Source organism: Ciona robusta, chromosome 5 (assembly GCF_009617815.1).
Source record: "Ciona robusta chromosome 5, ASM961781v2".
Taxonomy (NCBI): domain Eukaryota; kingdom Metazoa; phylum Chordata; class Ascidiacea; order Phlebobranchia; family Cionidae; genus Ciona; species Ciona robusta.
In genome coordinates this window covers 4,129,003-4,155,513 of record NC_143239.1, presented here as the reverse complement: position 1 = coordinate 4,155,513, position 26,511 = coordinate 4,129,003, and the positions used below count along the sequence as shown (strand labels likewise).

Sequence of the window (26,511 nt, the reverse complement as noted above, 5' to 3'; positions counted from 1 at the left end):
TCAAAAACGGAACGACACCGTTCGTTCTCTGATGCCGAAATTGATCCGCGGTAAATGGAATAAAAATACAGAGCGCATTTATTGAGCAGCGTGAACGGATTAGAAGAACAACAAACGAAAGCGTGCGCGCTGCTTAAAACAACACGATGACGTACTAGAAGACCACTCAACGAAATAACCTAGGTAAGAGCAAGCGTAGAATTATTACTGACGAAAAATCGCTCAAAAACAAAATACTGCCGAAATAACTTAAAAGTAAAAAACTACAGAATGGTCATTTAACTTTGCAATCTTCGTTCAGTTTCCAGTTCATAAGTTTAACACATGCGACAGCATCTTCTGTGCAATCGTGACCTTCATCGCCTGCGGAAAAGAATCTGAACGTGTCAGCTCTATTTATAATATTGTTCATGTACAACACCCAGGCATGCAGGATCATGCTAGAAGCTGGTGCTATGGTTTTGGGCTGACGATCTTGACATTTAAAAGTAATTGTTCTGGCCCAGTGGTCACTAACAGGTTGTCTAAGACTCTAGTCTAAACTAACATAAAAACTTGCAGCACGGCGATTGCGAAACGAAGCAAATAACTTGTACAACGTACAAAAACTAGACACATACACGAAAAATAAAACGAGACACACAAAAAGAAATATAAATTATGATAAGTTACATAATTCATACAAACCAATGTGTGATACTTCTTCGTTAGTTTTACGCCCGTTAGATTTATAAAAGACACGCTTTAGATATACCGCGGTGAATGGACGAATGTATCTTATTTATCCCCACGTCGCAGAGCAACGGCGGTTGTTCTATCTCAAACGACTTACCAGTTACCATGTACGTAACTTTGTGAGTAATTACTTTTTCATTTTCACGTATGGCTAACAATTGTAACAACTCATGAATGACCACTGAGTTTGAGCAATTACTGTTAAGTATCTTGCTCGCGAGCGCACAACCCTCTCTAAAATGGCAGCAACAAGCCTGGAACTCGTATCCTCTAGCGTCTAGCCAAAAAGACGGGTTTAATACCCACTGCCACACCGCTGTATATATATATATGTAATCAGCACTTACTGCTTAAGAAATAATTCATACCTGCATTCTGTATCACAATACCCAGGTGTTCTGACATTAAATTTCTCAAGGCACGTTTATATGGTGGACCTAATCTATGCGGGAATACTATGGATGTATCCACAACTGAGTTATGGATTATCTGAAAAATAAAAAGAGCTTGCTAATGCAAATATGCTTGAATAAAATATTGTACATGTATAAATAAACTATGTAAATAAACAGGATGCAAGAATATACAAATGCACACTGTACACTACAATAAAACGTGCTATTATTTAGATGAGAGGTTCTACCCGCACACAACTTTAATTTTATGAGACCTCGTACCACATATTTAAAAAAAAATTATATTCTAGATCAAAAATTCTTCTTTTTTTAAATTTAATTCACTAGTAATGTGTTCAATTGTAGTAAACCTATATGAACACCTGCAGTATAACGAATGTCATTGCACCACCACATGGTAACTTGTAAGCTGGCACAAGGTGTATGAAACAGAACACCTGTGTTATAACGACTGTCGTTTTCCAGCCATGTGAGGAAGTTACAATTATTCTGTTAATATTTAAATACGTATAAGGAAAACAGTTTACCCTTAGAGCAACTAAGTCACTTTCAAGACTGTGTCCGATAAGAATTGAATCAGATGAAAACTTGCTTAGAAAAACAGCTTGCACGTGTCTCAGTGTTGTTTTTACGCCGACAAAATCTGACTTATGTAAACCACTCCACCTGTTTAGAGATAAATTAGATGAAGTTACAGTAAGGATCTGGTGCTACGAAAACGTAACTGACAATGTGCATTTTCGTAGCACCAGATTCTAACTGATGCTACAACCCAGTGGTAACTCATGGGTTGGTCCATGATTTTCAAAATTATTGTATTGATATGGCTTGTTACTTGAAAATGGGTGTTGTAAGGCGATCATATATGTTGTATCATTGTATATTGTATGTTTATGGCTACCTGAAAATAAATACCAAACAGCTAGCTGCTTTAACCAATGCACTAGCTTCAGCAAATCGACTGTAGATATATAGACAGTGTAGGTATCAAATCTGAAATAGCAGGGTGGGCAACCTACCCCAAAGTTTTGCTTTTACACATTACAAAAAATTCCCTTTACAGGTTTATTTGTCTAACTATCAATGCCGTTTCTACATTTATAAAATTTAAGAACATATTATAGATGGTTAAAGCAGATATGTGTACATCACCCATTAATATATAAATAGAAGCAATGTTTAGGTAGCATTACCTTGTATTGTAATCCAGTATTTTTCCTTCAGGAACCACAAATGTATCATAAACAAGTTTTCCTGTGAAATCCACCACACTTACTCTGGCAAGCTCCAATCCCACCATTGTATAACACTGGGGACAGATTTAACAACAAAAAATTAATGTCAGTAACATATTCTAACATAGTGGGGCGCTGAAAGTTGTTATAACACGGATGTTCTGCTTCTAAATTCTACATTTGTGACTTTAAGGGTGATTTTTCTGTCCAAGGAGACATACACCCAAATTACTGGCAGCACCGGGCATTGAACATGGTATCCACTATCCTTTCACCCAAAAAGTAACACCAGACTTGGTAACTCGTAAACTTGTGCGAGGTGTATGAACACCCGAGTTATAAAGACTGTCGTTTTCCGGCCACACAAGGATAAAGTAAGTTACATTCATTTGACTACAACAGAATCACAACAGCGTTGATTTTTAAAATACAAATAACAAATATATAGTTTTACTATTATGAACAAATGCTCACCATCTCACAATCAAGTGAATATATACCGGGTGTTTCATTCTCACTTGGAGATTTCACTAAAGTTTTCACGTAACCTTTATTATCAAGTTTATTGTCTTGGTGGACATGTGTCTGAAAAGTTTATGTAAGAATAATTTTAGTTATCTTACGTCACATTTGTTAAACAAATATTAATCTATTTTGTATAGGCAAGTTACATTAGCAAGACACATCATGGGACTTTGGATTAAGAGGGGAATTGGTCCATTATTTTATAAACAAATATAAAATACTTGCTTTTTCAAGGTATAATCAAAACATTTTAGGTCTTTAAATTTCAATCTTCACCAAATCTGTATATTTTTGATCAATATTTCTTTTTTACAATATGTTAGTTTATTGTATGTAATATTATGTTAATATTCAAATTACAATCTATAGAAATACAAGTTTACCTCATTTACTGAACAACCCTCGGAGCCCACAGTGTTCTGACAACAAGAATATCTTTTTTCCCATGAAGAACCAACCTTTAAAAGTAGAATTAAATAAATATAGGTTTTTATCCTTGCATGGTGCGGTAACGACGGTCAGTATATTGCAACACTGATGTTCTGTTACATATACATCATGCCCACTTACAAGTTACTATATGTGGAACTTTGTGAGTGATTTTTTAAGTGATGGCATATAGAATGTTTTCTGTTATTAAACCATGCATTCATTACAGATTGTACACAATCCCTCATCTTTAAACTCACTTTAGTTGAATAAGCTCTCCCCCAATGGTGAATGCATTCAGTTCCATTCCGCATGGATATGAGTGATAATATAAACTCTTTACCACAGCGCTGACATATTTTCCTGAACACATAGAAAACGTTACAACCTATTAAGACTCCACACTATACTGTATTTGGATCGTATGTTTTTAACCTAAGTTCCTTTAAACTTAAAGAGGTTACAGTCTTACAGGTAAGACCACCAAACAGCTTTTAAATTTAAGTTATCATTTTACAAAAAATATAAGCTAAATAACTGATAAAGAATCTTTTTCCGGCCACGCAAGGATAAAGTAACATTCATTCATTCAATCATTCAAAGACTATCAAATAATTTTTTATCATTAAGAGCCACTGACTTATTATTTAGCATTCTCATTTAACCCACTCTTTCCCTACCTACACTAAAATTAAAAAAGGCCATTTTCGATTTTAATTAAAATTTTTCCTGTTTTATTCTTTAATTTCTCTTTTTTTATTTAATTTCATTTCCGCTTTGTATGAACCTAATTTTTCCTACCGTTTTGCATCCATAGGCACAGGTGTAGCTGTTTTATTGTAGAACTTGCATTGGCCGGGAATTTCTGCTTCTCGAGGGTAACCATTATCTCTGAGTTGATCTTCAGTCATTATGTAGTTACACATCCTCTCATATAACTCCTCGCCTGTGTGTATTGCGTAATACGTATATGATTATATTTGGTAAAATGTTGCATAAACATTAGTAGTGGCAAGATGTAAATTATAAATGTAATGGGAAATTTTTTATCCAATATCCGTTAAGTCTATATATTTATATCGTTAGGTGTATTTTTTTATGACTCTACTGTAATTGGACATGTAGTGTATAAATACACTGTATGAGCCTAGGGTAAAACAAAACACCTTATTTTTATGATCAAACAGAATTATGTAAAACTATGACAATACAAAATCCAATATACTACTTTCATATGAATTACATGAGCATAGTTGTTTGTCATTGCTTGACAGCGTGCAAGAGTTACCTGTCAGCTGCGTTGTCTCCCTCATTTCAAACTCAAAACCTCCTTTGCAACTTTCTTTCTGATTCAAATTCTTTAACTTTTGTGCTTGGGTAAGCTTCTGTTTCTTCGCCTCAATGTTTGGCAAGTCTAACCCCCCATGAGCTATTCTCTTATTTCTCCCTTTAAAAGCAACCACAGTCGAGTTTGTGAGGTTGTTGGTTGTAGGGGGTGGTGTGATGGCACTTTTAGAATTTGTCATAGTTCGGAGTTTTTTGAGCGTACAGGCAGCTAGGCTGAGGTAAATGGATTTGGTTTTGCTGCGCTCTTTAATTCTCGTCTCTTCAGTTTGTGCCTGTAAGAAAAAAGAATTTCTAGAGGTAATTGTATTGAGCACAAAAATTTACATTAACAACTCGGACCTTTTATTAAAAAAATGACACATACAATTTTAACATATTTTATCATAAAAGACTTATACATGTACAAAATTAAAGAATATCGTTATAAATCCACTCCCAATAAAAAACTTAGTGTTTCAAAAAGTTTCCCAAATTACTTTGCACAAGCTACTTATACACAGACAGTAAATATTTTTAATTTGTTGGAAGAAAATAGGAATCTAAGAGTTCTTTAGTACTTATAAACAAACACGTGTCTTACCATGTTGTAAGCTTCAGCAGATACATTGTTGCAAATACGAAGACATTCATCAATAAACATACTGAGATATCGTTGCCTTATGTTTGTTGGCACCTAAAATAAATAAAACATAACGTTACAAAGTAGAGCATAAACACAAAAATTAATAGAGCAACAATGCAACATTTGAAACAGTTGGGAAACACTGCCAGAAGAATTTTTAAATGATGGTTGGGAAACACTGCTAATAATAACGGTTTAAAAACACTTCCAAAAAAAAACTCTAAAATAATGGTTTGGAAACATTGCCAGAAAAGCGATTGGAAAACACTGCAAGAAAGACCTTTAAAATAAGTTTGGAAACACTGCCAAAAACGGTTGGGTAACACTGCTAGAAAAATCTTTAAAATAGAATGGAAACACTGCAAGACAAACCTTTGAGTGGCGGTCTGCAGTTATAACAGGTCTAGGGATTGAACCATTGGTTGTTTTAGTTGAGTTAGCGGCATGAGCCATTCTCCTTATACCTTTCCCAGCTGTTTGTTGAGTTGTACTACTAGTTGAAGACCTATTAGTATGCAATGTATGGATATAAATACCCGAGAAAAATTTGTGAAAGAAAAATTTTATAATACATTACTATTATATATATATAACAAGTTATGAAAAATGAGAAATCAAACCTTTGAATTATTAAATAAGAATATCAATTAATTTTTAGGTATTAGTCTGAGAGTCAAATTTACAATAGACATTAAGAGTATGAGATTATTTTGGTTTTATTTTTAGCACTTTGTGAAAAAACAGCTAACCTGTAAATGTCTTTAAATGGAAGCTTCCTGTCTAAGGTTGGTGGTTTGGCAAAAGGATTTTTACGCTTAGGAGCTGGAGTACTGGACTAAAATGTAAAATAAATAAATAAATAAATGAATGTAACTTGTTGTGGTTACACAAAATGTTAAAAATGTTAATTTTCCAAAATCCAATAAAGAGGAATTTAGAAACAAACCTACACATTACACACAAATGCTGAAATGCATTTAAAATTTTGCAAGTGTATGATCAAGTAATTAAGCTGTTAACATGCCTGAATTGTCTTGTCTCTCCCTTCTTGTTTAATTATTTCAAATCTTTTCATCATTTTTTGCGCTGGTGTCAGAAATCGTGCTCTTCTGGTAAGCTATGCAAAAAAAAACAATGTTTTATATAATTAGTTGTAGCTATGCGGGGTTATATTTTGTATTTTTCCGTTATGAACTTACTGGTCGGACCGGTTCATTGTTGCCCTTTAGCGCCACACGGTGTTGAGCACGAAAGAGTGTGGATTGAAACTTGGAAGGAGGGGGTCCTACTCCTACCTCATCTTCTGTGGTCTGAGATAAGTTAATGTAACATGAACAACTACTAATAGTCTTGGTAGCTACACTAACACTACTTTAATGCACTGTATGCTGAACACAAGTGTAAAAAAAGGTACCTGTATCATTTATATATAATATTTCATATATTATGTCATTTTACAAAAGATTTAAACTGCTTTAAAGCGAAACATATTAAAATGAAAACAATTGTTGACATATATCTACCAGCATATACCGGCATATATTGACTGTTAATACAAACATAAAATAGTCTGATTGTCTTTATTTCCATACGTTATGGTTTAAAAGCAGTTCAAATCTGTTGTAAAATGCCATGGGTCAGTTTAAAATTAAAACCATCTTCAATGTGTTGGAATTGCCCAGATTATATATTTTAACAACAGCGTTGCAGCATACCACACTGTCAACTTGTGCATCCGAACCACTTAGATCCATCTCATCACTTGTAGTTGTGTCTGGATCCAATGTTTCGTTTTCTTGATAAATACGAAAACATTCCTCGTATGTGTTAATTCCATTAAGTTCTTGTTCAAGCCTCAAAAATAAAAAAATGACAATGTTATTTTTTTTAAATATAATACACTTCTGATTTTATCATAACATATTGTATACCTATAACAGTATAACCTAAATAACACATATGTCTCACTTTACAAAAAAAAATTATTTTTATAAAAAAGCAATTTTACAAAAAAAAACAAACACACTTTTTCTCCAAACTAACAATTTAACCTTTTAACTTTATAAGCGTGTTATAACAACCGTCATTTTATCATTACTTCTCAGTTCTCATATTTTTACGATTTTGTATACTACTCCGATATTTTTTACTGTGACCAAAAAGACAAAATATAAAGCCAATTAATAAATAAAGGTAAAAATATGTAAATTACAAAAAAAACTTTTCATAAATTTAAATTAAAACTCACTTGGCAATTTCATCTCTGTCCACAAACTTCTTAATTGTTTCCGCTGAAACTTTTGCTGGTGAATTAATTTTTAACTTGGAATTATTTTTTGAATTCTTGTTTAGTGAAATTTTTTTCTTTAGCGGTTCTTCTTCTTTCTTTTCTTTTTTACAAATTCCTTTAGAACTTGTTTTAGTTTTTGCTTTCGAGGGCATGTTTTTATTGGAACTTTTCGTTTTAGGTTTTGTTTTCTTTTTAACTTTTGAGGAACTCGTTTTATTTGGTTCTGAAGATGTATCAGAAATAACAATTGCTGTTTTTGTTTCAGATTTGGCAGATTTCAAAGCAGTGTCTGATTTTTTCTCTTCCGAAGAATCTATGATCTTGCTTGGTGGTTGTTTTACAACAGGTTCTAAACATGGCAGCACTTCTTCCGAACTTGAATCTGGCTTTGAAGTATCTTCTGCAGTTAATGTATCATCAGATATTACCAAGACATCATCATCATCTAAAAAATAAAATAAACAAAACAAACTTTTACCAACCCAACAGAAGTTCTCTGAATAACATGCGGCTTTACATACAACTAAATTGCCAGATCTCTTTCAAAATAAACTAAGTCTGTTTTTTTAGCAGTTACAAATAAAATAAAATTATGCTTTAAGTATCAATTTTTTATTCAAAATAAGATGGTGTACAAACAAAAAATCTGGTTTACAAAACAAAGGTAATAAATAGTGTAATGTTGTCATGGTATAACCAGAGTTTTAGGAAAGGTTATGCCAGAAAGATCAAAACCAATTAAGAGTTATAAAGACAGTGACTTTATGTCATTGAATTGCATATTCGATGTGACCAAATCAGTAACCGCAACAGTACAACCAGAATAAGAATGTTAAGTTACACACAAAGCAAAATAACCTGAATTAGAAAATGCAGAATGTGTTGCTTTTGTTTTTCCCTGGATATCCTTGCAATTGTAATTTGACATTGGATCATACTCAAGATCAGTAGTTGGTTTGGACGACAAAAATGATGTATATTTGTTCTTGGTGGTGTGGGTACTAGATTTTGAGGTGTAGCTACAAAATTGGGTAGTGAAAAATAATATTTTGAATACGCGTCCAAACCAAATGGTTCTTTGGCATTATATAAATGCAATTTAGATATGTTTAAAATCTGGTGACAGTAAAGTGCAATACTAAAAATACTACTACAGGATGATTTATATACCTACATTATATATAGGTATATAATATACGTTTATTTTTAAAAAGTACATTTTTATTTTTACTTACCGTTTATGGACATTAGAAGATGGACCTTTAGCATTACGTAACACACTTCCTTTTTCACTTGATTTATTTCCACTGGAAAACGGAACATACCCCACGTCATCAGATGATTCATATTCTGCAAATGTAAATGTATTATATAAAAAAGTTGCAGCCCCTAAATTTTCCCACCAAGGCAGGAAAAATGTATCTACCTTCTGCATAAGATTTAGCAGCAGAACCCTTAAAATGTGAGTTGTCAAAACTTTTTGATTGTTGATCTCCCCCAGATTTAAGCTGCGAGATTGCTTTTTTCACGACATCAATATTAAGGGCTGGTATTTCCTTTTTGTTGGTAGTGGCTAAGATTAAAAAAAGTGTAAGTAGTACTTTGTATATATATTTTTTGGCTGTATAGGGTATTTTCTATTACAATACACATTGTGTATTATTAGATGTACTGGCCAACACCTGGTTATTTAAACATTAAATCAGTTACGTCTACAGTCTACCTATGTATCCATAAACTATGTTAGAGTTTTCCTATAAAGTTATAGAAAACCTGTTGCATTCTTTTTGTGACGAAAATGGCAATACGGTCGCTTGCATTTCAACTTTTGTGCTTCCTCTGGGCAAGCAATACCACGGAAATAACCTAAGCTAGGTAACATTATCAATGGCAGCTTTACCAAGCTCAGTAAGACAGCACCATAATCAACTTTAAGCCCAGAATAAAGGTAATGTTAGTTGCTTCCTAATCAGTTCCTTATATATATATATATATATGGTTATATCAAAGATCTATACAACACAGTTTAATTACAAGTAGTTTAAAAAACATGACTTTAATAAAGAAAAATTTGAAAATATTCCCTAATAAAATTAAATGACCATTCTTTAGATTGCATCCAGTACCGATGTTTTTGTTTAATCAAAAATTTTTGGCCAACTTTAATCTTCTAAAATTGTCTGTGACCCTTTAGATTAAAACTATTTAGGATTAAAAGTGAGTTTTCTTTCAGAGTACTTGCCATTATACACTAAAGGACATTTTGCGACTGGGGTAGTCGTTGTTAGCGTGCCCATCACATTAAGCTCTAACCCAGAGCCATAGAAATACCGAGTAGTCCAACCCATTGTTACGTAAAACACAAATTGAACGGCAATTTGGGTCCAAAATAACACAGTAGGTATAGGGAAAATGCATGTTTTTCGGTAAATTAGAGAAAAACTTGAGTCCAAAAACAAATTTAAAGGTTAAAAAGTGTAAAAAACAAGTGTTATTTGTTTTCTGTATCAAAAAAAGTCAAAAAATGGAATTAGAAGCGGTTGATTTGTGACATTTTAGTCATTTAATGGGGGTAATTTTATATGTTTTTTCAAAAAAATGTTTGGTAATGTAAATAGAAGCTGTTTTACGACTTTCCACAAAAGGACATCGCAAATAAAACTCAACAAGTTCGTTTAAATTCATTGCGAAAGTCACCGCTTTTGCTCTAGTTTGAACACACACAGACGGCAGTTGGACTACTCGGTGTTTTTACGACTCTGCTCTAACCCTCATCTACATTGTTTTTGTAGCCTTTTGTTTTTTGAATATATACCACCTGTACAATCCTAAATATTGTGTACGCTTCACAAAACGTGTAAGTGTATATGATAACAAAACAAAAACTCAATTGCGTTTAATGGGGATTACCCTAACGCAACCAGCTGCGCAGCACAAACACAATATAAACGTTTTTCAAGCGTTTAGGGATGTTTTATTTTTATTGCGATTTTACGATTACCTGTATGCAATACTGGTTATTCAGCAAATTTGAACAATGTGGTAATAATAATTAAATGAAACCATATATCTGTTTAGTTTAAAGAGTGCACGAAACAAATCGATGGTGTTCCAGTCATGTTTACCCATTAATGCACAGGGCAACGTTTTGTGCAGTACGCGTTTGCTTTTCTCCTTAGCGCAAATGAACTTTTTTTCCTAGAAGTAAACGTAATGCGCAAAACAGGAGTTTCTCCTATTTGAAGTTGCATCGTTGTTCATGTAGTTATATTGAAACCAGTCATTCGGTTTTTATCAAAATTGTAAACATGAAAGAAGTCGAGATTTCAGACGCGAGTGAGTCATTTCCGCGTCTTGTCAGAATACGACGTTAGCCGTCTGTTTAATCGTCCATAAGTTTTCAGCGGATTATTTTTTGCTTCAGCATCCTTATAGAGTAGACCTTAAGTGCAATAGCTATCGAATGTGTTTTAAATTAATGTAACGGGACATGTTGCAAATTCCGAAACGGCTAATTACCGCAGTGAACGTGAACCGAGCGGAAAAACGACGAGTTCCATCTAAACATTACGTGAGTTATTACATTTAACTATTATGTGTTTTTTTTTATACTGCATTGTGCTCTTTATATGTGCTGATGCTCCAATTGTAATATAGGCCTAAAAGGGGCCTATATAGTTTTCCAAAATGTTTTAGTTTAGGATCTGGCGTTTCGTCTGCCAAATGGCTAAACATTATTAGGGTTTTCCATGAAGCATACACTACTTAAGACAAGGCCTTTGAGAGACAAGGCCATGAAGAACAAACCCAATTTAATGTTAACTTATTTTTGTTCACAGGTTTATGTGATAGAAGTTTCATGGGACGATGGAAGTGATACAGTTATATTTCGAAGATACAGCAAGTTTTTTGACTTGCAGGTGAAAATAACACAATAAACTTTGTTTTTAAATAACTGTGATAAAGTTGGACGGTTCTCATAACCAAAATAGTCACGAATCGCGATTAAGTGCTTCGAAATGTGTAAATCATATCGAGTCAATGTAGTCTAAGCAATATATATTTTTTCTAAACGTATCATAAATCACCTATTCAAATAGAAGAGATTCTTAATAATTCTCTTTTATTTGAGATGTAAATACCCTACACATTTTTGTCTGTGTACACTACTATTTACATAGCAAACAATGTACATTTGCCCTAAATCAATTGGCTACTACTTATTTCCGCTACAAAAAAATGAAGAAAATGCATTGGCCTATTTTACTCCTATAGTAGTATTCCACAATCTTTTGTCTTTCTAAAATCCTTGTAGGTCATGCATTGGACTATTGACCCTCACTGTATAAATAATTTATTTACTTAGAAATTTCATGTGAATAGTTATCTGAAATAAGTTCAGGCAGTGATAGATAATGGGCCTTCTGATAATGAAAAGCTTTAATGAAAATACATTGATATGGTTTCAATATTTCGAAATGTTTGAAAATCAAGACAATTTTATCCTATGTATAGATATATATATATAGGAAATTATGTTTGTAATGAAACTGATTAGAAAATCTTTGTTTGTACACCTAAGTTTAATATTGTTATTTTGCAAATTATTAAAAAAAAAATCGCAAATTAAAAAAAAAATTAATACAGATATCTCTATTGGAGACATTTCCGAAAGAAGGAGGTATGAATGATCCTTCCACGCGAATTATCCCGTTTCTTCCCGGCAAAATCCTGTTCAGAAGAAGCAACATACGAGATGTTGCAATGAAACGGGTGCTTTCTATTGGTGAATACTGTAAGGTCAGTCAGTTTAATTTGTTAAAGTTTGAGAAATGGTCTTTAAATGCATGCGTTACTTTTCTCATTATTGTTTACATCAATTTTGGTTTCGTGGGCATAAAATATAATTTAAGGTTACAGTCAAAATCAACCATTTGTGACTGAAAGTGTTATGTGTATTGTACATGTTTGCAAAAAAGAGTAAGTATATAAAAAACATGAAATACAGTAGATATAGCAAGCTTTATTTAAAAGTCACATTCGCATTGAACCTACATGCGGTGAACGCCATATGTGTCGGAAGTATTTATTGGAAGCAGCTGCCATGGATGCATTGTAGCATCCTATTAATAGAACAGTAGTAATGAACAAAGCTTCTATTTGGATGGGAATGAAATAATGCATTGTGTTGCACTGTAGGCCTATGCTTATATTTTATCAGATTTTTTTATTTTAATCGCTTTTCTGTTAAAACGGATTATATAAACTTCCAAAATGCTTATCGAGTTTTTTTGTTTTGTAGGACTTAATAAAGCTTCCAAGTTACATCGTACAACACTCGCTTATTTTAGACTTTTTTGAAACTAAACCCGAAGACCTCAAGCCCCCCGAAAGGTAAATACAATCCAAAATAAAATATTAAGTCTCTTGTAACAAAACATTCTAAAGTTAAATTTTGTTTTTGTTTTTTTCAGTGAAAGTACTTCCAGAGCTTCAAAAAGAAACAGTTTAGGTAAAAACTCTCTTAATATACTACCTTTAGCCCAAAATAACCTCTAACTGTGAAAAATGGGAATAATTCTATTTTTGTCCCAAAATTCTGCAGATATTTCTCAACCAATATTGCCAGAGTCGTACGTTGTAGTTCAAGATTATATAAAGACGCAACCAAAGGAATTAAATGCAAGAGTGGGTGAAGTGGTGGAAGTTATGGATAAACATGAAAATGGTAAGACTATGTTATTCTTGGTATTACAACAGCTACAAAACATACCTTTAACCAAGAGGTTATTAATATAAATTGCTGTGTGGGTTAATCTTTATTCTTGTCCAATTTAATTAACACAATACTTTACATAAATATTTTATGAAAAGATTTTACTCTACTAAGAAAATTAAAACTTAAGAGGTGCTTTAAGCTTTTTGTACCAAGTGCCTAAAAACTGGTAACATAAACATAGATGTTACTTGAGTTATTTAAATTTTTAATTAAAATCGTCAAACTGCCTCATTAATTAATGTAGCAAATTCTGTACATTTTGGCTCTGCTTGTTTGTATAGTCACCTAACAGAAGCAGAAAAGAAGTTTTGGGTGTAAAACTGAGTTGTTAATACATAACTATGATATGATTTCCCCCCTATTTCTTAACTAGTGTAACATACACTAACAGTATGCACTATGTCTATATTATTATATATTTTATTTTAAGGTTGGTGGTTTGTAAGCACTGAGGATGGGGAACAGGGTTGGGTTCCTGGGGTTTATCTTGGAAAACCTGATGGAAAAAGTGAAAACCTTGTCATAAAGCAAGACCAACTGGGACAAGGTAATGTTTTTAACATTTAGGAGCATTTTTTGGTATTTGTGTTAATTGTGTATATTTTTACCGGTTTAGCCCTTTAAATGTTTTAGTGTTGGCCCACACTTTTTAATTTTTTGCATCATACCCTGATGATGTCATTCCCAATTGCGGACAAAACATTGGTCCAATATAATTTACTGTTTTTACATTTTAAGTGTTACATTATGGTACTGGTACTAGCAGCAGCAGAATATTTAGACCTCAATAAATTTTAAAAAAGAAATCCTGGGTATTGATTATATAGATTTTGATATGTCAATGCGTTTTAAAAGTACATCTAAAAACTCTCAGACAAGGGTATTCTCTCAGACTTAATCTTTGTAATAAGAATTGCATGAGGTGCTCTACGTTATTAGTCACGTACGCTTTAAATATTTACATTTTATTTAACGCTGTGGCCACAATGACATACTTACCTACATAGTATTATTCTGTCTTTGTTCATAAAAGTTGAAATTGTAGAACAGTTTTCAACAACATTGCGTATTTGTTAGGTTCCTAATAAATGAATTAATGTTACTTGTTTTATCCTTGCATAGTGGGGCAACAACAGTTGTTATAATACAGATGTGCTTTTTCATACACCCCAAATTGTGAGATAATTTTTTGGGGTATTTTTTAACTCATGGAGACAATTTGGACAACCAATAAGGGAACACTGGGTTGGAGTAACTTTCTAATACACATTTCTAAATTATCTGCATTTATTTTACGCAGGTGAATTATATCTCACCACAACTCAATACAATGGTGAAGATAGCGAAGTTAGTTTCAACACTGGTGTACTGGTTGAGGTTCTACAGAAAAACCTTGAAGGATGGTGGTTTGTAAGGTGAATAATGTCTTGGTTTATAAAAAATTAAAGGGATTTAAATTTAAGCCATAATTGGTCCATACAAGGTGTCTTGAATAATTGAATGGTGTAAAATTTACACTGTAAATACATTTTACTGGTAACATAACAGGCCAACTTTTGCTCAATTTTCATGACCCCTTGTGTGCCTCATAGTAGAACCTCTCTTTCAAATAGATTATAAATATATTTTAAGCCAATTCATTGTTACTTTGAAAAAAATCAAGGGAGTTTGACACTCATATAAATATGAAAACAAAATTTATAATAACACATAAAACATATAGTAACTCTAAACAAAGATTTCTTTTAAAGCATCAGAACCAATGCAACACATTGATAATCATTATACTAACATTCCTTTTATGCTTGTACAACAGTTAAAACTCACACGTGGTCACATTTTAGTTTGTTCATGGTCAGCAGTTATTTATTGACTGCATTTTACAACTTATTATTCAAGTTCAGTTCTTTGAATGTCTGATTGCACAGTAACCATAACCCATACATAAAACATGCCTGTATTGTAAAGTGGTTGTTTTGACATATACTTAGCTGAGTTTTTACAAGTTCAGCTGTTTTATAAATGGCCTAAATTAACTTTATTTGTGATAAATTTGGTATTGCAGTGTTAAAGTGAAAATAAACATTCATGCTTTTGCATAAAATGGTTTTGTTAGACCAGGATTAAAAACTTCCTAGTTATCGCGATATCTCATACAAAAACATATGTTTTCTATGTTCCGCCAAGCACCCGTCTAAAATCCAGTAGTCAATTTAATTTTTACTCCAAACTTGGTAAAATTAAAAGATATATTTATAAGATATATTTTATCTGCAAATGCATAATACCCTATACATATACTGTAGCCTACTCTATATTAATAATTTAATTTTTTCCAAAATGTTAAAATATTGTTTTGTTAACGCATATACATTTTCAGCTATAATGGCAAGCAGGGCTGGGCACCTGCGTCCTACCTCACTAAACCTCCAGAATCAGTGACTGCCATTTCTTTATCAAAGAAGCTATCCTCTCCTGTTAAGAATGATTCTTCAATCCCTAGTTCACATTCATGCACAAGTCTTTCTTCACAGAGTTCTTCAAATGCAGGAGATACTTGTAAGTGTTTTTGAGAATATATTTGCATATGCTGCACTACATACTATTTTTTGTATGTTTCAAATATCATTTTTATATGGTCACTTTACTCACTAACACATTTTTTATGCAGTCACAATAGGCAGTGTATAATTTCAGGCTTAGCTATCAGTACAAGTATTAAAACTTGTAAAGGTAAGCAATATTAAAAAGGTCGCATTAAAAAAAATGACTTAATAAATGATATTTAAGTTACGCAACTTAAAAAAACCAGTGAAACCAGAATACATTTCTCCCATTCTGCTAATTCGCCGGCAATTAAAATAATCCAAAATTTTAAATGATTCACATCAAAGCTGACGCTTAGAAGGATATTATTTGACTTAAACCGAAACTTTACATCCGGTGCGTTGAAACATTTTCACCGGTGAAAATGTTCATTTCTCCCAACTTGGAATGCATTAATGACTTCCTACCATGGTAGGGATTGACCGATACTTCCCCAAGCTTTGCCAGAGATGTAAATATTTATAGAAACGCTTCCAAACTGCACTTACAGTGTGGAAACAGGCTCAAATTCGAAAAAAATATGTTTTTAATTTCAATACAACAGGCTTACAGCCCATATATATGGGATACAACTGTCTTCATTTCAAAGGTTTTAGACTATTATTGGATATTTCTTTATTTAAATAAACCATGTCTCCTAGCATGCATTGCTGTAAAACCTCACCTAACAAGAATAAAACATTGCATCACTGTAGGACTTTATAAAATAGAATAATAACATACATATGTCAATTTTATTCTTTTCACCAGCCTCTCCGAGCCACAAAAGATTAAGCGGAGTTGGCATAAAGAGACCATCTTTAAAGCCTCAAGTGCCCCCACCACCCCCACCCCAACATAGTGATGATGTACAGTATATTGCAATGCATTCATTTGATGGGAAGATACCTCATGGAGTTGCTTTTAACATAGACGACCCTGTTACGGTATGAACTTTTGTGTCATACTATTATTGTGTATTTTTCCAGTGAGCTGGTTTAGTCTTAAGTAGTTTACACCTGAGACTTTTTAAGAACATTTTGCTTGGTAGAATTTAGATTGTCACTGCTGCAACAAGCAAATTCTTCTTAGGGTAATACGAACATCTTTTTGTAACTGTTGTAACAAAACAATTTTTCTTAGAGGAACACATTAAATATTATCTGTGAAAAGTTTGAAAATAGAATAAATTGGGATTTGTAATAGTTTTCCTTCTTGCAAGACAAGTTTTCTTTATTAAAAACATTTTTCTAACAGGTACTATCAAAATCTCCTGGTTGGTGGTACGTTGAAGTTAATGGAAACGAAGGCTGGGCACCTGAAACCTACATCAGCAAAACCACAAAACCAAAGCCAACACCAGCTAGACCACAACCACCAAGTTTTCCAAAGAAAACCGAACTCCAAAGAGCCTCCCACACCAAAGTTACTCGATCCAGCTCTTTAAGGCAGGATAAACCTGCCGTGATGGACAGAGTTGAACACACTTATTCCAACGATACAAATTTCAGGAATTTTAAGCCAAAACCAACATTACCAAAAAAGCCATTAAAGCCAGCTGTGAATAATCAAAAGCCAACCTTTAATGCTGGGAATGGTCAAACACCCCTGCTGAATGCAGTTAATGGTCAAAAGCCCCTGCTGAAAACAGTTATTGGTCAAAAGCCCATGCTAAATACTGGGAACAATCCAAAACCTTTACTAAATGTAGTCAATGGTCAAAAGCCTATGCTGAGTACAGTCAATAGTCAAAAGCCTCTGCTTAGACGAGTGTCAAGTGATGCTGTAACCCCTCCCAAACCACCTGTGCCCTCTAGCAAATTAAAACCTGTTACCAAAAGCAATGATTCCTCTCCAAGAAGATTTGTTTCAAAGGTACCTGTCGCAAAACAAACCAAACAAGAAACAAATCAAGTGGATTTTCGCAGTGTCCTTAAACCTGCTAAACAGAGAGGGGTTCACACAAACGGAAAAATTGTGAACAAAACCAATGATAATGACAGAACTTTTCAAGCTGGAAAGGTGAAAAATTTAGTAAATGCTAGGAACAATATTAATAACAACAACAACAAGTCAAATGTTCGAGATAGCAACTTGAACTGTGCTTTGAATGAAAATTTTTCAACCAGTTTTCGTTCATCGCCTGATGGGGAAATGGACAATACAAAAGTGGTTGGAGAGGGTTATTTTGCTATAGAAAACGTGGGTTTGACCCTTTTGGTCGCTGTGTGCGATTTCGAGGCTGTTGGGTCAGGGGAACTAGGGTTCACGGAAGGGTCAACGGCAGAACTGCTCGAAGAATCTGCAGGAGATTGGTGGTACGTGAAGATTGATGATAAAAGTGGTTGGGTACCATCAGGGTACTTTAAACCTGTACTGGAAAGTGATGGTTTACAATAAAAGTTAGTTTAGGGGTCGAACATGATGTTTTCAATATTACATTGTTGAATCCTAAACAACTGCCAGTGTGTGTTGGGGTTGAAGTTTTTATAATTTTTCCAGATTTATCAATAACCTTTATTAATTATTATCTTATTAAAATTCAGTATCATGAGCAATACATCGTGTTAAAAGACCCGAACTTTTACACCATTTACCGTTCCATTTTAGGCATACTTTGTGTAGAACTCAATCAGTGTTTTTTTTTTGTTTTAATAGCAAGGATAAATATGGCAGCATAATTTTCACTGGCCATACGTAATTTTTATACTACAGTGCTCAATAATATTTGTTTATTGCCAACATGACAACAGTATGTCCTGACACAATAATATTGCAACCAACATTTTAAGAACGATTTCTCAAAAGAAAGTTTTTGTAAGTGTTATTTTATACATTGTGTACAGGTATTTGTTTTTTTTTACTAATGCAATATATGTAGATAGCCTGCTACAGTTTTTTTAACATAAAGCTGGTGTTCTTTTTCAATACACGATTTAATGTCTCCATGTTGTTATAAGAATATATTTCTTCAATTATAAAACAATGAACTATGTTAAAATGTTTATAATTAACAATCCACGTGGTGTAGAATGCAAAAAATTTAATGTCGATTCCCAAAAATCTCCTTCTTTAAAAAATAGAATGTCGATTTCAAAAAACTTCCCTCATGTAAAAAGGTAATAAATGTGATGTAGTAAATGCTATAACTTTAAGTTTGACATATGTCATGACAATGTTTCCCTTCAATACAGTTTACCTTGTTTTTATATGTGTGCTTAAAATAAACAAAACTCTCAGAATCGTTGAAGTGTTATTACTAACATGTTTTCCACTGAGGACCAGAGCTACCGTTCGTCAACTTTCTTTCACATATTTAAATGTAGTTACTTGACAAACCACAGGCCTGGAATAATCTGGTCTAGACAGCGCTGCTTGCTGAACTTTATCCAGCTGTCGATGTGATGTTAAACTGATTCTTGCTTCAAGGAGCTCTTGGAAACCCAAACTACAGTTTTAGATTTTCAAAGGTAGTTTTGAACTATGTAATATACAAATAGTTACAGACATCGGTGATACAAAGACAGGAAAGGTAAAAATATGAGGCAACATAGTCATATTTTACGCAAATGCTTATTAAGACATCTGTAAGTATTCATGGAAAGCGAAACCAGAAAATATTAACCATTTTTCTTGAAAGATTGCTTTTTTTAGGAAAAGGGTATTTTTCTATCCAAAGGGAATTTAATTAAAATAAAGATAACAGAAAGGATGCCAAACTTCTATAAATGTGTTTCTATTCATTGACAGTTAGATGTGCAATACAAAACTAAGCGATGTCTGCTCATAATGGCTATAATTGACATTGCCTTACTTGCAATTAATTTTGCTACTCCTGAGATTTTCTAACAATAAGGCCACAGAAAGCAAAAGCTTTTTGTAAAACCAAGCCTTCATTTCAAGTTGAAACCATTAAAGAAAATATGCCAATAATATATGGAGTGACTTCCACATACAAAAGATATCTGCAGCTACCAGAACTCACTCGTTTATCACAGACTCTTCTCCATATACCAAAGTTTCATTGGATACTGACAGAAGATTCATACCAGAAAACTAAAACAGTAACTAAGTTTCTGCAGAAATCAGGACTTAATTACACGCACCTAAACACAAAAAACAATATTCCACCAACGAAGTTCATAAAAGACTATAATACCAGAAGAATGGGACTGAATTGGATCCGTGAAAACGTACCACCGACCAAAGATGCTATCGTGTATTTTATTGATGATGACAACACGTACTCGTTGAAACTTTTTGATGAAATTCGTGCAACAAAGCGCGCTGCTGTGTGGCAGGTGGGTTTAGTTAGTGGCATACTCAATGAAGGCCCAGTAAAATGTGAAAACGGGAAGGTTTTGGAATGGAAGGCCTATTGGTGGCCTGACAGATTAATCCCAATTGACATGGCTGGCTTTGCAGTTCATGTCAAATTACTCTTCGAGAGACCGAAAGCAGAATTTTGTGATCTGCCAGATATGGAATCTGACTTTTTAAGCTCACTTTGTGTGACGCGTGACAACATTGAAGCTAATAACTGCAATGATGTCTTAGTGTGGCACACACAAACAAAAACACCAGAGGTCGAAGAATAACATCTATATGGCGTGGCACGTGGTTAAGGGCACTCTTTTTAGGTCGAAGGAAATGAAATATTACCCCGATAGTATTGCTATGAGCTTATGTGTACAAGCATTTAACAGCCATTTCCCCAACCCTACTGTAGCTTACGGATTATCTAAACATCAGCCATAGAGAAAACAAAATAAAAAACAAACACACCAAAGTACATATGATGTGGTATAACGCCTAAGCTGAACAAGGTATGTGGAACATCTGTTTTATAACTGTTGGTGCCCCACCATTATTGTGCAACAGCAGGGCTGTGAGAATTATAAACGTCAAAGTATCCGGTAAAGACCTACATTTTCAAGAAATATGTACATGTAAATTAAGATGTATGCGCATGCTTAATAAACATGAATATATTCAACCTGTAAAACAGTGTTGTGAGTCTGGAAAGATCTTCCACCGTATTTGTTTTGTGATCCTACAGACCGACATTACATCTTGTCATACGGCGAGACACCATCCGGGTTTCTGTGAAGTGTCTTTAATTGTCTAAGGTCACTTATAAGTTAACTATACACACTGCACCAGTGTAAAATAATCTGGAAAACGACATTAATTTGAGCTGTTTCCAGGTATACGATTGTTAGATTGTAACGAGAATTTCTCGTTACGAGAGTTCAGGCACCCTGCTTTAACAACCTGCCGCTAGACCTACTCACAATCGTTAGTTGAAGGCGATAAAAGCTGTGGTTACTACACATATAAAACTTGCTGAAAACATAACTAACAGGTAGCACAGAATATAAAACAGCTGTACACAGTAAAACGACACAGAGAAAACTGACCACGTTCTCGCTTTTTAAAGCGACTGCACCTCGATTTGCCCGCCGCCCCTCACGTGACGCAAAAGACGCCCAATCAGTTACCTGGTTCTATGGACTTTGGTTTACATGACGGTTCAATTTAAGCATAGATATCCAAACATGTTATGGTTAAGTCGAATTCGATCTACTACTCTCGTTTTCGATAAAGAGAAAAAGACGAGTCGGATTGAAGCCAACCAATCTTCGATCCGCCCAGACAAGTGATTTACGGGTCGGATTTAGCGATCGAGTTGGATTGAAGAAGCATAAATTTTGATGTTTGGGACTTGTTATACAGTAAACGTAATGTTTGTGCACGGAGTATGATAGTAGAAGTGCGCGTTTACAAAACAGGAACAAAACCTGTACAAAATATAGACAAAACAAAAAAAAATTGACAAAGTCTGTACAAAACATGGACAAAACCAAATTACCATAAACGGATTGCTTTTTTTTGTTCCTTACATTTTTAAAAATACAATTCTTGTTTGGAAAAAGTCTCAATATTATTGTGTTTCACACTCCTGATGGGTATAGTTTGTGTTTTCAAATTACCAGGTGAATAAATAAATCCCACGGCAATCCCTCGAGTGGCTGGGCAACGACATTTTTAACACAGGTGAGCTTAAGCCACACATCCACTTACAATGTACCTTCGATTTAAATTTGTGGGTAATTAGTTTTTATTGTTATTATAGTACTGTAGTGTAAGATGGTACAACTTTCCCACACAATGTATAAATATCTTGATCGTGTTTTAAATAATTAACAACTCTTTTAGAGTCGTGATGATACGGTTGTAGAATTCTTTGAAGGTTTTTTGTTTTCTACCAAATAGGAGGAATCAACGAACGAAAAACGTCCCATGTTACCCCACTCACTTAAAGATATAACAACAACAATAAATAATTCAAAAACATAAACTCTGATGCGTCGCCCGAACAGATTCTCAGCCACGAATCGCCTAAGGTAGAAATTAAATTACAGCGCTCGCAAAATGGAATATTGAGCCGTAATCGAGACCTCGTCATATTTCTAAGAAGTCGGTCGACGTTAACTCCAAGAAAAACCACGAAAGAAGGTCGAACGCCTTCGTCTTTCCTTCTTTGTTGTTTTCTAGGCACGGGCGAGACGGACTCTGATTTTCAAGAAATCGCAACGAAGTTTTTGACCATACCGTTACTGCGTCAAGAAGAGAATGCCCGTGCGGTCCTGAGCTGAAGCCAAGTTTAACTGAAATTTGAGATAAACCAGTTTCCGGGACACGGTATTCGAGGGAAACATGATGATTCAGACTTTCCCACCAAATAGCATGTGTGAGGATAGCAAAGTAAGTGAGAATGTTTACATTAATCTATCTGACTTGAAATTTATCGCGTTTTGTGGATTTGGGTCAAGACCTGGCGTATATAGTGCGGCCAGTTCTTACGTAATGTCAATGCACAGCATTTGCAATACACATAATGATATACTTTATTAAATTAATAAAATTGGGGTTTTGACCGAAATGATTTTTTTGTAAAAAATTAAAACGTCTTATAGAATAAAGACTACTGGGTGCGACGCCGAAAAAATAATGAGGCGGCGCGTCGGTCACGTGAGAAAAGAAGAATGAATGATCTTCTTTTGGAGCGAAGAGTCCTCCAGCTCTCAGAAGAGAATAAACAACTCCGAGCGCAGTTGGTGGCTTTGAAAATTAAGTATGGCGACACCGAGGACCTGGGATGCTACACTTGGCCCGAAGGTACGCTTTAATGATATATAGTAAAAGTAAGAATACGGTTATTTAATTCTTTAAATATTCTTTGTTTACTGCAAAATTTGACGAGAAGTATAATGAAGCATGTCCCATCTTACCCCACCCTACTAGATGTTGCATAGAATACCATGTATGGTACCGTGGGGTAAGATGGAACACCTTTAGCACATAATAGCATGTGTGAGGTACATTATGTGTCTTATACAATATGTGTAAGGCCCGGACTATATTTACATATATACCCTGTAATAGTGTAATGGTTGGGGCATATTTGGGCTAATACAGACGGTAATAAGGAGATACGATCGTGATCTGATAGGGATATGCCACGAGGCAAAAATACTGCTGTGATGACGTAACGTTTTTCCATTTATGATGACGTAACGTTTTGACTTTTGTTACGACGTAACGTTTTGAACTTTTCTGATGACGTATCGTTTTGATTTTCAGATACAAACAACGATTCAAATTTCATTGATACGTTTGGGTCACAGCAACTTGATTCTTGCACAAATATAAACGAATCAAAAAACAATTCATGGAAAAGTACGTATGCGCATCAAACGATTTGTATAAATGCCATACATTTCGCATTTTTAGTCGTTTTTTTAAGAAAAGATTTTTTATAATGGCCTGCTCTGACGCATATGCTATAGACGTCTGCCTCATGGCGATGAAAGAAGTCGCTGTTAAAGTAATAGGAGGCCTTGATATGTAATTTGCTATTACATAACATTGATACGGAATTAACATACCAAGTCAAGAAGGTTATAAAAATCGACTTCACACTTTGTAGTTTGGTGTAGATCTTTTAACAGCAAATAAAACTTTGCCAGTAATATCTTTAGAAACTAGGAAGTACTTTACTCGATGTCTGTTCGAAACTGATTGCTCAGCAGTTTAACAAGAAATTCAATTCACAGTTGACAGATTGATTATACAGCTTATCTTTTACAGCCTCAATGAGCTCAAATCTGAGTCTTTTACCAATTCAGCGCCAATTTTCTTCGCGTGTTTTCACGAATGCAACTGGAGATACAAGCGCCACCGTTCTTGTTAACGAATCGGGTAAGAACTTACATAAACATATAGATATGCTTGTAGAAAGATGGAAATTTAATGATATTTTGTTGTGTTATTTCGGATGGGACCAAAGTGGTGCCTATTTTTTCTTTAAAGTGTAGTATTTTCAGACTATCCAATTGTGGGTATAGCTACAGTACAAGCTTAATTACAATATGTAAATTAAAAGTAATTTAACAAAGTTTTTTTTTTGTCACAGCAGTTATGAGCAACAGTACCACCAACTTTCCCATGCTACATCTGGACCAATGTGTTCCCTACTGTTTACCACCAGAAGACACAATTCCATCCCTTAACCCATCCGGAACGCTTAAAGACCGTCCGTACTCGTTCCCGAAAGATGATGCTAAAAAGCTCCTCCGAGAAGAGGAGCTTGCAGAGGAAAAAGAAGAAAGAACAGACAATAGTGAGTCATTCGCCAGACTCAATTCTTTGTTGCGAAAAACATTCCCCCCGACAGTAGCAATCGCCCTCGGAGCTTTGTACAGCCGATACAGCGGTGGTACAGTGGCCAGTCAAGCTACTGCTGATTATCTCCTGCAAGATGTCGGTACTCGACCAACTGATGATGAAACGGTTGGTCCGCAAACTGGGAAATCAGACTTCCTGCAAAAATTGGAAATGCAGAACGAAAAAAACGTGAGTATATAAAAATGCTGTAGCTTTGAAACGTCTATGGTGCTTCGCTCAGCGACTTCGTGAAATCTGACTCCCCTTGGGCAAAAACGATTCCGAGAATTCGAACGTGAGGTACAATCATTTTTTTGTGGTTGTCTGAATCCAAAAACAATCTCAGTCTAATATTATCAAGTACCACCAGTAGAATCCAGGAATAAAATGTTGTTTAATTTTGCAGGGTTTGGCAGACACACTCCGTCATGGGTTGGACAGTTTCGAATTTTTGAAAGAAAACGCAAAGAAATTAAGTGAAATAGAACCACACAGTGACCGGCCACAAAGAAAAGACAACTCGCCGAATTTAGAAAAGGACCGAGAGTCGAATGCTTCATTAAAAAGCAGTAATAGGTTATGTGAGTCGTTGAGAAAACCAGAAAACGCAGCAACGGATAACGCAAACGCAAGACGCGATGTTGGCGAAAACGTCGGAGCGCAAAAACGGAAATCATCTTTCCAACTTCCACATAAACTTCGTCTGAAAAAAGCTTCCATTCAACAGGAAAGTTTCGACGAGGAAGAAGAAGATAATGTGCCAGATTTAACGACCCCGATTACAAAATCTCGCTCTGCTGTTTTGCCTGAAATCGACAACGCGTCCAAGTTTCGACGGTTTAGTTACAGTGACCAAGAGAGCATGCGACGACTCCACTACAAGGAAAAAGATTTCCCGTTCTTTTCAAGCGCAATTAACAGCAGAGCAGGGTACGAAAACAACGTGGAAAACTCAAGAAAACGAAACAAGTCGTTTATATGGCCTGAAAGTCCGGACGCAATCGATTTCAGCGCTAAATTTGGCCCACTGCCCATGAGTCTATCTTTAGATGCTTTGCATGGGCTCTCACGAGATAAAATATCAATTCCGCCATTTTCAAACCACTGGCTCGCTAGCGGAAAACACACACACCAAGGACACGAACGCTCGAATATGTTCCCAAGAATCCCCGGTAAAGACGCTTATCCGGACTATTTTCGTGCCAAGGAACACGGAAGATCAATGTACCACACTTCGAAATCGCTTTCCGATCCTTTGGTAGCAATGTAAAGTTCACGAAACGTAAGATGCACGCGCACACATAAGTTCCACTCCGCTAAATTGCTTCAACAGCGAATAAAATTCCACCATATAAAACTCTGTGTTGTTTTTCACAATTATACCAAATGTTGTTCCTAAAAACCAGATGTATTAATAACAAATATCAGACCTATAGAGGTTGGGGAACTCGTAAAGCATGCATAGTGGTACAGCGTGATATCATATATACTCTGTCGACCAAATTGGGTTATTTCCAAGTCCATAAAAAGCGTTGAAAAATTATCTTCAATATTTTTAATTAATTTTGGAAAACTTGTCCCAAACTGGCCTAAAATTGAAACGTACTAAAATAATACTCGAAAGGGCATGGTGATGTGCTGCCTGAGGGCGTGAAGCACCAGCAGAGCCATCCATATACGTGACGTTACGTCAAAGAACGGCGAAGATTTCCAAGAAATGATACTACCTGTACTTTTCCAAGAAGCGTGGCTTCTAAGAAGTAATAAACGACCTGCAACCAACGTGGGCCGGAAGAAAGAATTAAGAACTCCGTACT

At 34.7% G+C, this 26,511-nt stretch overlaps 3 protein-coding genes and 1 pseudogene across 6 annotated transcripts; 3 read left to right on the top strand and 1 right to left on the bottom strand.

The window, feature by feature from the left end:
- Window positions 1–55: 55 nt before the first annotated feature.
- On the bottom strand, window positions 56–10,472 carry LOC149735774 (uncharacterized). 2 transcript variants are annotated; one of them, XM_089878288.1, is made up of 20 exons: window positions 9,373–10,472; window positions 9,026–9,172; window positions 8,835–8,949; window positions 8,458–8,618; window positions 7,558–7,999; window positions 7,025–7,163; window positions 6,509–6,619; window positions 6,334–6,426; window positions 6,059–6,144; window positions 5,682–5,814; window positions 5,268–5,360; window positions 4,629–4,959; window positions 4,142–4,286; window positions 3,601–3,703; window positions 3,295–3,369; window positions 2,861–2,971; window positions 2,345–2,460; window positions 1,679–1,817; window positions 1,104–1,224; window positions 56–363 (listed from the first exon to the last, which is right to left on the bottom strand). In XM_089878288.1, exons 1-20 carry the CDS (start codon window positions 9,479–9,481, stop codon window positions 275–277), a joined length of 2,859 nt encoding a protein of 952 aa, XP_089734414.1. In that variant the 5' UTR covers window positions 9,482–10,472; the 3' UTR covers window positions 56–274. The 2 variants fall into 2 exon arrangements, with proteins under 2 accessions (XP_089734414.1, XP_089734413.1); XM_089878287.1 differs by having other exon boundaries at window positions 7,558–8,044; window positions 9,373–10,467.
- Window positions 10,473–10,836: 364 nt separating this feature from the next.
- LOC149735773 (SH3 and PX domain-containing protein 2B-like) lies at window positions 10,837–19,208 on the top strand. The gene is made up of 11 exons (XM_089878293.1): window positions 10,837–11,170; window positions 11,439–11,519; window positions 12,247–12,399; window positions 12,902–12,993; window positions 13,074–13,111; window positions 13,205–13,327; window positions 13,809–13,925; window positions 14,679–14,793; window positions 15,759–15,937; window positions 16,736–16,911; window positions 17,222–19,208. Exons 1-11 carry the CDS (start codon window positions 11,090–11,092, stop codon window positions 18,362–18,364), a joined length of 2,298 nt encoding a protein of 765 aa, XP_089734419.1. The 5' UTR covers window positions 10,837–11,089; the 3' UTR covers window positions 18,365–19,208.
- Window positions 19,209–19,351: 143 nt separating this feature from the next.
- Window positions 19,352–22,732, top strand: LOC149735772 (galactosylgalactosylxylosylprotein 3-beta-glucuronosyltransferase 1 pseudogene; annotated as a pseudogene). Its single transcript, XR_016385046.1, has one exon. The product of XR_016385046.1 is annotated as a galactosylgalactosylxylosylprotein 3-beta-glucuronosyltransferase 1 pseudogene (transcript).
- Window positions 22,592–26,051, top strand: LOC149735771 (uncharacterized). 2 transcript variants are annotated; one of them, XM_089878297.1, is made up of 6 exons: window positions 22,592–22,732; window positions 22,945–23,146; window positions 23,612–23,707; window positions 24,119–24,229; window positions 24,447–24,883; window positions 25,101–26,051. In XM_089878297.1, exons 1-6 carry the CDS (start codon window positions 22,685–22,687, stop codon window positions 25,962–25,964), a joined length of 1,758 nt encoding a protein of 585 aa, XP_089734423.1. In that variant the 5' UTR covers window positions 22,592–22,684; the 3' UTR covers window positions 25,965–26,051. The 2 variants fall into 2 exon arrangements, with proteins under 2 accessions (XP_089734423.1, XP_089734422.1); XM_089878296.1 differs by having other exon boundaries at window positions 24,444–24,883.
- The last annotated feature ends 460 nt before the right edge of the window (window positions 26,052–26,511 follow it).

Excerpts from the sequence above, each read along its gene's own strand:
- LOC149735771 (XM_089878296.1), top strand. The coding sequence starts at position 22,685 with ATGATGATTCAGACTTTCCCACCAAATAGCATGTGTGAGGATAGCAAA. Across the intron at positions 23,147-23,611 it reads ATGCTACACTTGGCCCGAAG|ATACAAACAACGATTCAAAT; the intron begins GTACGCTTTAAT and ends TTTGATTTTCAG. Across the intron at positions 24,230-24,443 it reads CGTTCTTGTTAACGAATCGG|CAGTTATGAGCAACAGTACC; the intron begins GTAAGAACTTAC and ends TTTTTGTCACAG.
- LOC149735774 (XM_089878287.1), bottom strand. The coding sequence starts at position 9,481 with ATGTTACCTAGCTTAGGTTATTTCCGTGGTATTGCTTGCCCAGAGGAA. Across the intron at positions 5,815-6,058 it reads CCATTTAAAGACATTTACAG|GTCTTCAACTAGTAGTACAA; the intron begins GTTAGCTGTTTT and ends GCATACTAATAG. Across the intron at positions 3,370-3,600 it reads GGAGAGCTTATTCAACTAAA|GTTGGTTCTTCATGGGAAAA; the intron begins GTGAGTTTAAAG and ends CTACTTTTAAAG.
- LOC149735773 (XM_089878293.1), top strand. The coding sequence starts at position 11,090 with ATGTTGCAAATTCCGAAACGGCTAATTACCGCAGTGAACGTGAACCGA. Across the intron at positions 11,520-12,246 it reads GCAAGTTTTTTGACTTGCAG|ATATCTCTATTGGAGACATT; the intron begins GTGAAAATAACA and ends AAATTAATACAG. Across the intron at positions 13,328-13,808 it reads TATGGATAAACATGAAAATG|GTTGGTGGTTTGTAAGCACT; the intron begins GTAAGACTATGT and ends TTTTATTTTAAG.